This window comes from Cucumis melo, chromosome 1 (assembly GCF_025177605.1).
Source record: "Cucumis melo cultivar AY chromosome 1, USDA_Cmelo_AY_1.0, whole genome shotgun sequence".
Taxonomy (NCBI): domain Eukaryota; kingdom Viridiplantae; phylum Streptophyta; class Magnoliopsida; order Cucurbitales; family Cucurbitaceae; genus Cucumis; species Cucumis melo.
This window is the reverse complement of record NC_066857.1, coordinates 3,023,470-3,036,404: the sequence shown is the minus strand read 5'-3', so window position 1 is coordinate 3,036,404 and position 12,935 is coordinate 3,023,470. Positions and strand designations below refer to the sequence as shown.

General features: G+C 33.7%; 2 protein-coding genes across 5 annotated transcripts; one reads left to right on the top strand and one right to left on the bottom strand.

Annotated features, from left to right (window-relative positions):
- The first annotated feature begins 2,096 nt into the window (after nucleotides 1-2,096).
- LOC103495587 (glutamate receptor 3.7) lies at nucleotides 2,097-8,609 on the top strand. 2 transcript variants are annotated; one of them, XM_008457202.3, is made up of 6 exons: nucleotides 2,097-2,674; nucleotides 3,644-4,953; nucleotides 5,805-6,082; nucleotides 6,177-6,208; nucleotides 6,866-7,272; nucleotides 7,823-8,609. In XM_008457202.3, the coding sequence occupies exons 1-6, from the start codon at nucleotides 2,404-2,406 to the stop codon at nucleotides 8,324-8,326; spliced, it is 2,802 nt and encodes a 933-aa protein (XP_008455424.1). In that variant the 5' UTR covers nucleotides 2,097-2,403; the 3' UTR covers nucleotides 8,327-8,609. The 2 variants fall into 2 exon arrangements, with proteins under 2 accessions (XP_008455424.1, XP_008455425.1); XM_008457203.3 differs by having other exon boundaries at nucleotides 2,116-2,674; nucleotides 3,652-4,953.
- Nucleotides 6,904-12,656, bottom strand: LOC103495588 (uncharacterized). Of its 3 annotated transcripts, none has more exons than XM_008457207.3 (4): nucleotides 12,488-12,656; nucleotides 10,197-10,276; nucleotides 9,595-9,660; nucleotides 6,904-7,528 (listed from the first exon to the last, which is right to left on the bottom strand). In XM_008457207.3, exons 1-4 carry the CDS (start codon nucleotides 12,599-12,601, stop codon nucleotides 7,519-7,521), a joined length of 270 nt encoding a protein of 89 aa, XP_008455429.1. In that variant the 5' UTR covers nucleotides 12,602-12,656; the 3' UTR covers nucleotides 6,904-7,518. The 3 variants fall into 3 exon arrangements, with proteins under 3 accessions (XP_008455429.1, XP_008455426.1, XP_008455427.1); XM_008457204.3 differs by lacking the exon at nucleotides 6,904-7,528 and adding an exon at nucleotides 7,647-8,381; XM_008457205.3 differs by lacking the exon at nucleotides 6,904-7,528 and adding an exon at nucleotides 9,200-9,339.
- Between the last annotated feature and the right edge of the window lie 279 nt (nucleotides 12,657-12,935).

Below are 12,935 nucleotides of genomic sequence, written 5' to 3'. Positions count from 1 at the left end.
AATGCCACATGTCATAACCTCCTTCTATCAGCAACATAGTCTTGTCGGTGATAATCGCTCGGTCGGACAACTATAGTAGATTGATTAAAGTGTCAAACTGATCTCTACATCGATTAATAAAGGTCGGTTGGTTTTTGTCGAGTCAGCCAGGTCGGATTAGTTTAACACTTAAAAATACTTTTTGAAAATTCTCGATTTGAGATTTTTCGAAACCGACTTCTCTCATTTTTTCGACTGACCGACTTCAATTTGGTCGGTCGGCTTTTTTTTGGTCTATCATGCTTATCCCTAGTTTGTATATAGGAGTCCTTGTCCCAACTCTATAATTACGTGAAGAGGTTCTTCATCACGTGATCCTACTTTTGATTTTGAGTCTAGTTTTCATCTTCTTTGGTAGTGTAAGTGAAGCAAACACGTTTAGTTTTTGTAAAAGAGTATTACCTACGGAGGGACATTTTTCTATAATCTAAAACCTTTTGGTTGAAAAATCTAAAAACGAGGTTGAGTTTTTAGATTTTCCATCTAAGTGTTCGTTGGAAAATCTCAATCTAGGTGTTCGTTGATTCCATAAGCGGTGTTTATCGTACCATGATTTTGTTCGTAGTTTTCTCTTAGTTAATCACAAGAACAACTATGTTACCCATGACCTGGTTGACCATGCTTGAAGATGTAGTTTCTCAACACAATCTTGCTTCAACATATTCTTTCTAATATATTTTATCCTTAATTTTGTTCATTTGTTTTGTTTCCTTCTATTTTATTAAAAAAAAAAAGTATTATATTATTTCAATATAATTGTTTGAAATAAAAAGGGGTCAAAATGAGATTTTTGTCTTTTGCAATCACCCATTCGTTTACACCTTTTTTACCACATGCTTGAAATGATTCCATAAATTTGCATTTTATACTTTGTTAGTGTGACAGTGAGTTAGTATTTGATCCAAATCTTCCTGTTGGGGGCAACTTCACCTAAAGTTTAATACATAAAAGTTTGTCAATATGATATATATATATATATAATTCACAGAATTTCTTTACTTTCTTCAGAATAAGACCGATCAGTTCTAAACTTTTTCTTCTTTTAGAACAAATGTCATGTGATGGTGTTAAAGTAATATACTATATATCAGCAACATGCTTTTGCTGATTATTTTGACACTTATAAATGAGATCCGTATGTATAATATCATTTAGCTACGTTGCTTTTTTTCCTTGTCTTTTTGCTTTTAGAAAAAATAATGGAGGGATAAATTACAACGCAATCCCTAACTTTTAAATTTTTTACATACTCGGGTCTTAAACTAAGGTTTAACATGCCAATGTGATTAGATGCTATTACATATCACAACGTTAGCGGTTCTATAATCTTCAATAGTTGTATTTCTAAATATGTGACTGTTAAACTTTCAAAACTTGTGTCTAATAGATTCAAACTTTCCTGTTTATTAAGTTTTAGTTTTGATAATTTAACCTCTTTAAAGTACGGTTTTTTCGTTAAAATACTATACTTTGGTCGTTGATCTTCAAAATTTGTTCAGTTTTTGTCTATGGCAATTTTAGATATTCAATTCTAATTTATGTAGTTCAAATAAACCTTAAATTTAGTCTCTATGGTTAGTATTTTATTAATTTTTTTTTTTGTAAAAACTTTTGTTCTATAAAGTTTGAAAATATATTAACAAATTTCATCTCCTTATATAAAAATTAGAGGTCTTTTCAAAAGTATAATAAGGTGACAAAGTATTTATAATGTATAAAATAATTTCGAAAACGAGTTTAAATTTGGTTCCCAAATTTTGTTACGAGAATTAAACCGTCAGTCAAATGAAAGAAAACAAAGAAAAAAATAAACAAAATTTGAAAATGAAGGCCATTTTCTTTTATTTGTAGTTTTCAAATATTGAGTTGAAATTGCAAAGAGATTAAAAAGAAAAAAAAAAATCTTTTTTATTCCCATTTAAAGTAAAGGGGAAATTGTGGGTTAGATTTGTGGAATCTAAGTCATTGACTTCATTTGACCAACCTTCCAACAAAGTTCCGATGACGATGATAATATTTGTAGAGAATCACGTGGAACTTTTCATTTTTGTTTCCACATTGATTTTTTCCTCTATCCTTTTTCTTTTTCCATGTCGTGCAAGTTGCGTTATGCTCTGTGTCCTTTGACATGGCTACCCTTTTTTTCTTTTATTCATCCAATGCTCTTAATTGGTTCTTCATTTCCACCCTCATTATCCCCATCTCAATCTACCAAGTGCTCAACCACTTCCTCAGCATTCAATCACAACATCTCTAACCTTAATAATTCTGTTCTCTTTTTCAATCATTTCATTCACAAACAAAACCTCTTACAGTTAAAAGGGGTTCTTGTGAATTAAGCAAAACAGGTTTTTTTTTTTTTTAATGGTTAATTTTGTTCCTCTGCCTCTGCTCTTTGTGTTTCATGCTTTCATATGGCTCTTTCACCTCACTCCTCCGATCTACTGCCAATTACCTTCTATCATAAACATCGCTGCCGTTTTTACTTTCGATTCCGTCATCGGAAGAGCTGCAAAGCCGGCCATGGAAGCTGCAATCTCCGATATAAACGCAGACCCCAATATCTTGAATGCCACAAAGCTTAACTTTTTCATGGAAGACTCTAATTGTAGTGGCTTCTTGGGCTCCGTTGGAGGTATATCCCTTTCTTTCTTCTTCTTTTCCTTCATCTAGTCAAACTCCCTTCAATAATTCTGTCTACTGTTCATTACTACTACCTACCTCTAAAATCTATAATAGTTCTTTTTCCTTCTTTCCTTTTTTTTTCTTCTTTGAGTTTGAGTTGCTCTAGTCTAACTCAAGCATGATGTTCGTTCATTTATCGTAAACTTTTGGTTTGATAAGTGATTTAACAAATAGTTTATTTATATTTTCTTGAGTTTCTGTAATCAGTACTCTTGAGAGTTGAGTCAAGGATAAAAAGTGGTCAACCTTCCATTTAGAAGCTTTTTCACTCAACTTGCCCTCCTTTCATTTTTAATTTTTATAAGGTTATATATACAAAAAGTTCAAAACATAAAATTTTGCATCTCCGTCCTGCTCTTGTTTATTCAAAGTTTAGAAGTTATCGTTTGAGTTCGTCCTGGTTCTTTGTCGAAAAAGGTGGTCAATATGGTCAAAGTTTTCCTTAGCTAAATAAGGAGAAGATCGCGAGTATATAAACAAACAATTTCAAAAGTAAAATCACGTAGGGTTAATCCTAAAATAAACAATATCTTTAAGATATGTCTGTTTGTGGTCTCTAACAAGTAATACTTGATTCATGTCCCTCACTTCATCTATGTTAAGAAAGCGAGAAAATGTAAGAATCAACCCAGAGATTTACATAATTCTTAGACAGTGCGTAAGCTATGTCTACACTAGAGAGGCATTTCTAGGGATAGAGGATTTATATAGTATAGTGCGCACTTCTAAACCCCATGGTCACACTCATAGATCGCCTGCATAGTACGTTCAAGGTATTCTAACAATCCACAACTTAAACTAATCTACCTATCTAGAGTTTAGATGAAGACATAACATATTTATACATTGGGATGTAAAGCATTTTAATTAAAATTCTGCTTAAATCCTTATTTCATGATTGTCTCTCCATTGATGGTAGCTTTGCAGGTACTTGAGAAAGAGATTGTAGCCTTGATTGGCCCACAATCCTCAGTAGTGGCTCATGTGATTTCTCAGATTGTTAATGGTCTACAAATTCCTCAAGTATCTTATGCTGCCACTGATCCAACATTATCCACTTTGCAACTCCCTTATTTCCTCAGAACCACTATAAGCGACTCTTACCAAATGGCTGCCATGGCTGACTTGATTGATTACTATGGCTGGAAAGAAGTCATTGCTATATTTTTGGATGATGATTATGGTAGAAATGGGATATCTTTTCTCGGTGATGAACTTCAGAAGAAAATGTGTCGTATTTCCCATGCATTCCCTTTACCTTCTCTGGATAATCTTACTAAGATCACACAAATACTCGACAATTCTAAATTACTTGGTCCTCGAGTTTATGTAGTTCATGTAGGCCCTGATCCCCAATTAAGAATCTTCACTATTGCCCATAAGCTCGGTATGCTTTCCAGCAATTATGTTTGGTTCGCAACTGATTGGCTTTCCACAACTCTTGATTCTTCTTCACCAATAACTATTGGTGCTTCACTTGATATGCTTAATGGGATTGTTGGGTTGCGCCCTCATACTCCAGAGTCTAAAGGAAAGAGAGATTTGTGGAATCGGATAAGCAAAATGCAGCCAAAAGGTTTAACTAATTCTGCGTTGAATGTTTATGGACTGTATGCTTATGATTCAGTATGGATTGTTGCAAAGGCAGTGGATAAGTTTCTTAAAGAAAATGGGACTATCGTTACATTTTCACCCACAGGTAAAGTGTTTGGCTCTAATGAAAGTGGAATTCAATTGGGTAAAGTTAAAGTGTTTGATAGAGGGAGTGATTTACTTAGAATTCTTATGCAAACTGATTACAATGGTTTAAGTGGGAGAATTCAGTTTGGTGAAGACAGAAGTGTTGTTAATGGTAGCTATGATGTGATTAATATTAACCAAAGGAAAATGAAATTGGTGGGTCATTGGTCTAACGACTCAAGATTTCATTCTTACTTAGATCAGAAACTTGAGAATGTGGTATGGCCTGGTGGGAAGAAGGAGATACCAAGGGGATGGGTGATAGCAGATAGTGGAAAACCTTTGAGAATTGCTTTCCCAAGAAGAGCAAGCTTTGTTGATTTTGTAACTCAATTGAACAACACCAATATTGTTCAAGGATATGTTATTGATATTTTCAAAGAAGCTCTCAAGTTTGTTCCATATGAAGTTCCTTACAAGTTTGTGCCTTTTGGAGATGGTAAAGTTAATCCCAGTTATGATGAACTTGTTCAATCAGTTGCAAACAATGTGAGTAGAACAATGTTGTTCATTTCAACTTTATGTATTTCTATCTTTCACTTTCGGGCAAACTAGAAAAACCACCTCTAAAGTACGGTAGAAGTTGGAATTACACCTTCAAACTTTCAATTGTAAAAATTGGACTCTCAAAGCCTTTACTTGTGTAAAAACTAAACCTCCAAATAATAAAAACTTGAAAACTCAAACTTCTAGAATTGTTATAATTTCTATAATGAATTATGTTTGAGGGGTCAATTGTAACACTGAGGGCGCAATATCTACCATTGGAAGTTCGAAGGTATAATTGCAAACTACCACTATACTTTACAGAGGTGTTATGAGGTGTTTTGCACTTTGACTTTAATTTTGCATATGGGCAATACTTGTCAACTAGTTGGCCTCCACTCATTTTTTACAACTCAGTCCAAGCAAAGAGTACTGTGGTTGGGTTACTAAGCTTGGCTCAATCCAGCTAGTTATAAAATATTTTTCATTCCATACCTTATGGCTAAGTTATAAAGAAAATAAATATGAGCTCTCTCTTTTGTTTAATAAATGTCCAAAGTTACAATGTTTCCCAAACATTTCATAATCTAAGACTACCCTTAGAGTAAGAGTCTTGAATAATGGCAAGCAAAATTTTGGTTCTAAAATGGCATGGTGGTGACCATATTGTCACACTATTATAAATCTCTGCCACACTATTTCAGGTGACAATAAATCCAACATTTTAATGAATTTATACTCCAAGGGTAGTTTTGAAACGTGAAAGAAGATAGTATAGTATAGCAGGGACTTTGTTTCAACAGAGAGAGATATTTGATTATCTAACCTCTAGAAAATGTTGAATGGTGTTGTAGGTGTTTGATGCAGCAGTTGGGGACATTGCAATCATTACGAACCGAACCAAAGTTGTTGATTTTTCTCAACCATATACCACAACAGGGCTGATCATAGTTGCACCAGTTGAAGATTCAAAATCAAGTGCTTGGGTGTTCCTTAAACCATTTACAGTAGAGATGTGGTGTGCAACTGCAGGTTCCTTTGTGGTAATTGGTATTGTTATTTGGATGTTGGAGCATAGAATCAACGACCATTTTCGAGGTCCTCCAAAAAGACAGATTATCACAATGTGTTTGTAAGCCTTTTATCATCATAATCTTTTTTTCCTTCCTTCAATTATTTTGCAACATTTTCACTTAACAATCCTCGTGTGTCTCTCTATGTTGCAGGTTTAGCTTTTCAACTCTTTTCAAGGCAAATCGTAAGTTCTTTTCTTATCATAAATCCTTAAATTCCCATAGAAACTCTCTTAATTGGATGTTGTAAGCTGCATGTTGTGATTAGGAGGTAGGATTTAGCATGGGAGTGATTTTAAAAGGGTTAAAATCAATTCATGTTTAATTTTATACGTTTAATCATATTTTTCGTGTTATAAAATTACTTTTGAAGTGATAGAATTCTTTTTCAAGTGATTTTAATAATTTTAAAAACTCTTTCAAACGTGTCATAGAACATTAATGAAGTACCGTATACAAATTTTTGGTTATATTATAAACATAATATCTTTGAACTCTAACTTAAATTATATTATTACTCTATCACTTTTCATAAACGTTTCAATACTATTACTAAATTACAAATTATTTAGAGTTTTTGACACAAACCGGGATATGGAATATTGGTGACTTAGAACAAAAGTTTAGATTTCATTTCAAGTCTCAATAGTGGTCTTGAAATATTTGAGAAATGCAAGGAGATCGATAAATGACTCCCCTTTTTAAAATCTTTACAGTATTTTCAAATCTTTGGTTAAAGAAAGTGAGGAATGGTGCATATCTTCCCTTTTTCTTTCTTCTTTTCTCAATCGTAAGTTCCATTAAAATTGAAACTGCCATCCCTTTTGATTGAACATGAACAGAAGAAGCAACCATAAGCCCACTCTCACGGCTAGTGATGTTGGTGTGGCTGTTCTTATTATTGGTAATAACCTCAAGCTACACAGCAAGTTTGACATCAATCCTTACACTTCAACAACTTTGGTCTCCAATACGAGGAATTGATGACTTGGTTGCAAGTAATTTGCCAATTGGATATCAAGTAGGATCCTTTGCTTACGACTATCTCACACAAAGCCTTTTCATTCCAAGTTCAAGACTGCTGAGGTTGGACTCCCCTGAAGACTACGAGAAAGCACTGCGCCTTGGCCCAAAAGGAGGCGGCGTGGCGGCCATCATCGACGAACTTCCATACTTGGAGTTGTTTCTGTCAAATACGAAAGAATTTGGAATCATTGGTCAACCTTTTACCAGGAGCGGATGGGGATTTGTGAGTACATAGTATATATATATATATATATCTTACTTCTTGGAAAAATACCTCTTTGATCCTTGTTTTCTGTACGGTTTACTTTTGAGCCTTGAGAATATACTTTTTCGAAATTTGTGAGTATATATCCACCTTTCCAAGAAAAAACTCTTTTGGCTTGTAGTTTTCAAAATCTAATGCTTCTACTTTTATTTTATCACTTCTACCCTCGAGTTTGGAGTTGAGTTTCCAATTTGGTCCTAAATTTCAAGATTTTCTGTCAACATTCAAATTAGATTTTTAATCAAGATATCATTGATATTTAAGGGTAGAAATTATATTCAAAACTCAATGGTATAAATCTGAATTTTGAAACTTAGAGGCGAACTGAAAACTTAGAGAGAATAAAAATGTATATTTCACATGATATTTTTCTTGTTTACTTAATCATAAATGTCAGGCAGTTATTAATATGAATACTGCTCGTATGAACGAAATGTAAAGCTTGTCCCATATTGCTTTAAATGTGATCTCCCCCCATCTAACCTACTTTTCCTTATCATGAGTACAGGCTTTTCAACGAGGATCTCGACTTGCAGTCGATATGTCAACTGCAATTCTGAAGCTCTCGGAAAGTGGAAAGCTTCAGGAAATACACGACTCATGGTTCTGCAAGCTAGGTTGTCCAGGTAATCGGGGAGGAAAGTCGGAGCCAGACCAACTTCACTTGATCAGTTTCTGGGGTTTATATTTGCTTTGTGGAATCATTTCCCTCGCTGCACTCTTCCTGTTTCTTTTAAGACTAATCCGCCAGTATATCCGTTACCTACGACACCATCGACGCCGTCATTTAGAAGAAGTTACACCATTCCCAGTTCCATCCAACAGTAGCTGTACTCAGACGATTCAAAACTTTATAGACTTTATTGATGAAAAAGAAGAAGCTATCAAGAGCTTCTTTGGAGCATCACATGGTTCTCAAAATGGGAACCAACTTCACAATCATTCCCAAAACGCCAAGGAGAAGGCTGATTCAGAGATACAGATAGGAACCATGGGTATGAATCGAGGATAGACTTCTGCTTGCCATTTGGTTCTTCATAATTTCTTAGGTGGATTTCTTGGTGAAGCTGAAGCATGTACATATATGAAATCCCATGATTTCGAACTAAACTAATAGCAAAGTATATATCTTAACTAGTGTCAAAATTGGTCAAAGCATATAAGAATTTTGGTTCCATATTTATAACAATTTTTGGGACCATTATAACCTTTCCCCCCTTTTTAAGAACTACACAATGAGATGGTATTTAGAAAATATTTTATGACAGCATGTTTGATAACGATTACATTTTTAATTTAATCTTTGAAAATTATGCTTGTGTTCTCATAATTTATTTAATTATAGACTTCATCTATTTTCAAGAAGCAATTGTAATTTTAGTAAAATTTTAAAAAACATGTTAGAGAATAGATAACAAAATAAATAAACTAATGAGTGAAAGTATTAACTACATGATACTAAATGGTTATCAAAGGTCATAACTTTTCTGTTTTTATAAAAGAAAAACCATGCAGTACTAGTTTTTGTTAAACGTTTTCACATCTAATTTTGGTTTAAAATCAAACTTGTAAACAACCGTGCTTTCTTTTACAAAGTTTAAAGAAACAAAAAAGTTATAGAACTAGAGATGGTCAGAGTCAAGAGGTAAGAGATAAATTGAAGAGAGGTCAAAAACTAAAATAATTTTGGATAGTTACTGTGTACAGACAATGGAGAACAGGTTAACTTTGGTTTCCTGACAAAGTACTATAAAATATATCTTTTGAAAAAAGTCAAATTTTGAAAATTAATTTTTTTATAAAAAAATCTATTTAAAAAACTAAAGATGGACTATCAAATTGTTATCGAGGGGTTCAAAATATCAGAGCAAAAGAAAAAAGAAAAGATAAAATAGGCTTCAAATTTAAAGTTCTAAGATCAAGACAGATGAGTGGCAATTCGTTCATCACATCGTATAATTGGATGCAAACTTGTTACATCAGAAAAAGCAAATTTCTTGTTAAGGTTTCTATTCATCATGGAAGCTGCAAAAAGACATCGGACATGAGGAGAAAACATAACAGTAACCATTAAATCAATTCTCACATATTCAATAAGGTTGAAAAGCTTACAAGCTATTCCATTGTAAAAATTATTACTGCTCATCCTATAGACCATTTAACTGGGTAACCTATCAACCAAGTGCTCACTTAGGATTCACATGAGACAAAGTATCAAAACCGAAATTCTAACATTTATGGATTAAAAGTTGTGTTGTAACATGGATTTTGAATTCTTACTCAGGTTTCACTTCTCTCTTTGGAGGATCGAAGTCCAAATACGTAAATGGCTCTGTTGGTTCCTCCCTGCAAAATCAAAGATCACTCGGTCCATAACATATAATATAGCATTTTGTTAAATTATTATGAATGTCAAGGGATTTTTCTCCAACTTCCTTCGTTTATCACGCTTAAAACAAAGGGATGGTATCTAATTTGCTAAAACAATAGTCCTAACGATGGATAAAGAGAACTATCATCTCTGTTTAACAAATGTCCAAGTGTCTTATCAGTTAATATCCACTATGCTTAAACTGTTGTTTCTATTTTCAATTATATTTAAAAATGCTTTCAGAAACTATTTTACAAATGTGATGAGTTCAAAACAGTTTTTAGACTTATAAAGCCGACTGAAAGTATCGATACGAAAGAGACAGTCTGAATCAAGTGTAATCAGCAGCTGAAAGATTTGTTTCAGGTAAACGACTATAAGGAACCATCATTCCGTCAATTCCATCGGTGATCTCTCTTGAAAAGTAAAGCTAAGTCCTCATACTGATGAAATGAATCTATCTTAAGATTAAATAAAATAAAACTATGATAAATGTTAAATACAATCGTACCCAGGTTTAGAACGCATGCATTGCCAGAACAGCTTGAATGGTCCTGGAACAGTCTTAAATGGGTTCCCTTCAAAACAAGCCTACAAGAAAACAAGAACTATAATCAGAAATCATTCATGAAATTCTACCACTTTCACACACCTTCCATCACCCAAAAAAAGGTTATATTCTTTCTTGAAGAGGATACATTTTATTGGAATAAGATTACTTCAGAATCTTGTTAACAGAAGGAACCTTGTTTTTAAAATTCTCTCCTTGGATGGATCTAATCTAGCCTTGTGAAGAAGAATGAAATTATCTGTCAGTTTATCTTGTTTCCTTCCTTTGAAAAGGAAGCTAGTGATGCAGTTTCTTCTCCGGGTTCAAGCCTGTTGACTTTTCAGCTTAAGTCTGTCAAAAATGGGTGAAAGTGAAACATTTACAAGCCTGGTTTTGCAGAGTTCTTTCAAATGTCTGACATTGAGTGGAGGAAATACTGATGTACAATCAACTCTAGGAAAAATTTTCAATGTATTGTCAACAGACACCAGAAGAGCCAGAGGCATCCATATTACTATTGCCAACCTAACAAATCAGCTTAACCAGTTGAGTCAATGACATCATCACTTCCATCAAGTAAAAGAGAGAGGACTAGGAGTTTCGAATAAAAAACTGGCTTCTATTTTGATTGAACCATCTTTGATAAATTTCTTAGGCTTCATGTTATGACCTAGGTGGATACACGTTTCTTTCTAGTGCTAATTTCTGATTACTCTAAAGCCTAAAGGAATGATCAGCAAGAAGATCTACTCTATCCCTTAGAAGAGATGGATAAGTCTAGCCCAGGGTTATAGAAGGCTTCTTGGTCAATTAAATGAAGTTATATCATTCTAATAGACAATTTCTGATGCTGTCACTCTTGAAATAATGCTAAAAGTGGTGAGTCTTCTAAACGTAAAGTAGCCTTTAGAACTCTCATCTGATTTTCCAATCAATCTTACAAACAGAATGATTGTTGGGATCAACTTGTATCCTAATGGAGCTTAAGGTTGTCCGATGCACCTCTAAACTTGTATCCTAATGGACCTCTAAAATATTTAGTTCTCTCCTCAAGAGGTAAACCTATGTGCATTGAATTTTTAAAGCCTTTAACCGAAAGGGTGACGAGTTGTCCGATGAAAGGGAAGAAGCAAATACTTTCTAGAGTCATTAAGTAGACTCTGGTCATGCCAAAACATCCCAACTGGTTTGACTCCTAAGTCCTTAGCTCCCTACTATTATCAATAACTTGACAACAAACAGTGTTTGCGTTATAGAAATAACAAAAGTTACAGACGGGCAAAAAAAAAAAAAGAAAAGAAAAGAAAAGAGGAGATAGGAGAATTAACGAACTTTCTATACATATTTTCCTCTTGAGATTTTTTTTCTTCCAGCACCTCTAATAAATAATTAAAGACAAACATATTTGGAGCCGATTCAAAATTAAAACGAATGAAATAATAATTTGCTTGGCAATGTGATAGCCTGTTGTAGCCAGAATGAAATAAATGCTAATGAAATTCCGGAGAACATTATAATATTGAAGACCTTGGAACCCTAATATCTTTGTGTGTATTGGTGTTGGAGGAAAAAGCGCAAAGGTGAGGTGAGCGGAATTTCTATTTTCTCCTTTACATCCAGAATATAGCTAATTGCAGGAAAATCTAATAGCAAAAGTACGCTGAAGGCATTACTTTGAACAGTAAAAATATTAACTAATGCTCAAATGATAAAAGAACCTCCAACAGAATAACTATTTCCAATCAGCACACAACCTCTGATCCGATCCCCTTGGCCATTCAATTCGTTCAGAATTTCGGCAAATTAACCTCACTGCTAATTAAAATACTGCAGTTTATCTTTCCAGTGATTTTTCTGTTAGCTTAAACAAGATGCTCATAAGCTCCGTAATAACTATCGGCCACGATTTCTAAGATAATAGTCAGCAAAATTTCATATATCTGGCTTCCAACTTCTCAAATTCACTTCTCCAAAATCCACATGAAAATCACAGTATAATTAAATTCCTTCAGGAAACTGAACATCGAAGAGAATGCTTAATGTCGACCCAAAAGACCATTGAAATAAATCGCATAATACCTATCGATGACAAACTCCGGAATCATTTCAATCTTAATTTTTCAAGTCCGTCCATTAGAAACAAATTGAAATGAGAATAAAGAAGAAGAAGAAGAAGAGTAGATGCAATAACGCGGAAAAAGATGCGAAGGATGGTGATAAACTGAGAAATTTTGAAGAAGTGAAAAGTTTACTTGGATGACATCTTCAGCTCTGTCATTGCATCTGTGAGCCTTAGGTTGGCGATCTTCTCCTTCCGGCATTCCCCATGGACTTTCTCTCCTTTTCACAGGCCTCGGCTCGCTCATCTTCTCTCTCGAATTCGGCTAAAGTATGAGTAGACTTCACCGGTAAAATGGAAATATGAGCTTTTCCCTTTCGGGCTTTAGAACCGACGTCGTTTAACCTTTTCAAATCGATGTACATAAAAACGGTTCAAAATATAGATTAGATTCAAAACATCACGTTAACATTTTTAAAAAATTCATGTAAAAATCTACCGATGATAAATGTTATTAACGGATATATTTATAATTTTTTTAAAATGTTTGCTTTATGTTTAATTAATATTACTACAATTATTATCTATTATAACTCTTTCAAAATTCATCTACAACATTTGGTTCGTTGATGTTTTGCGTT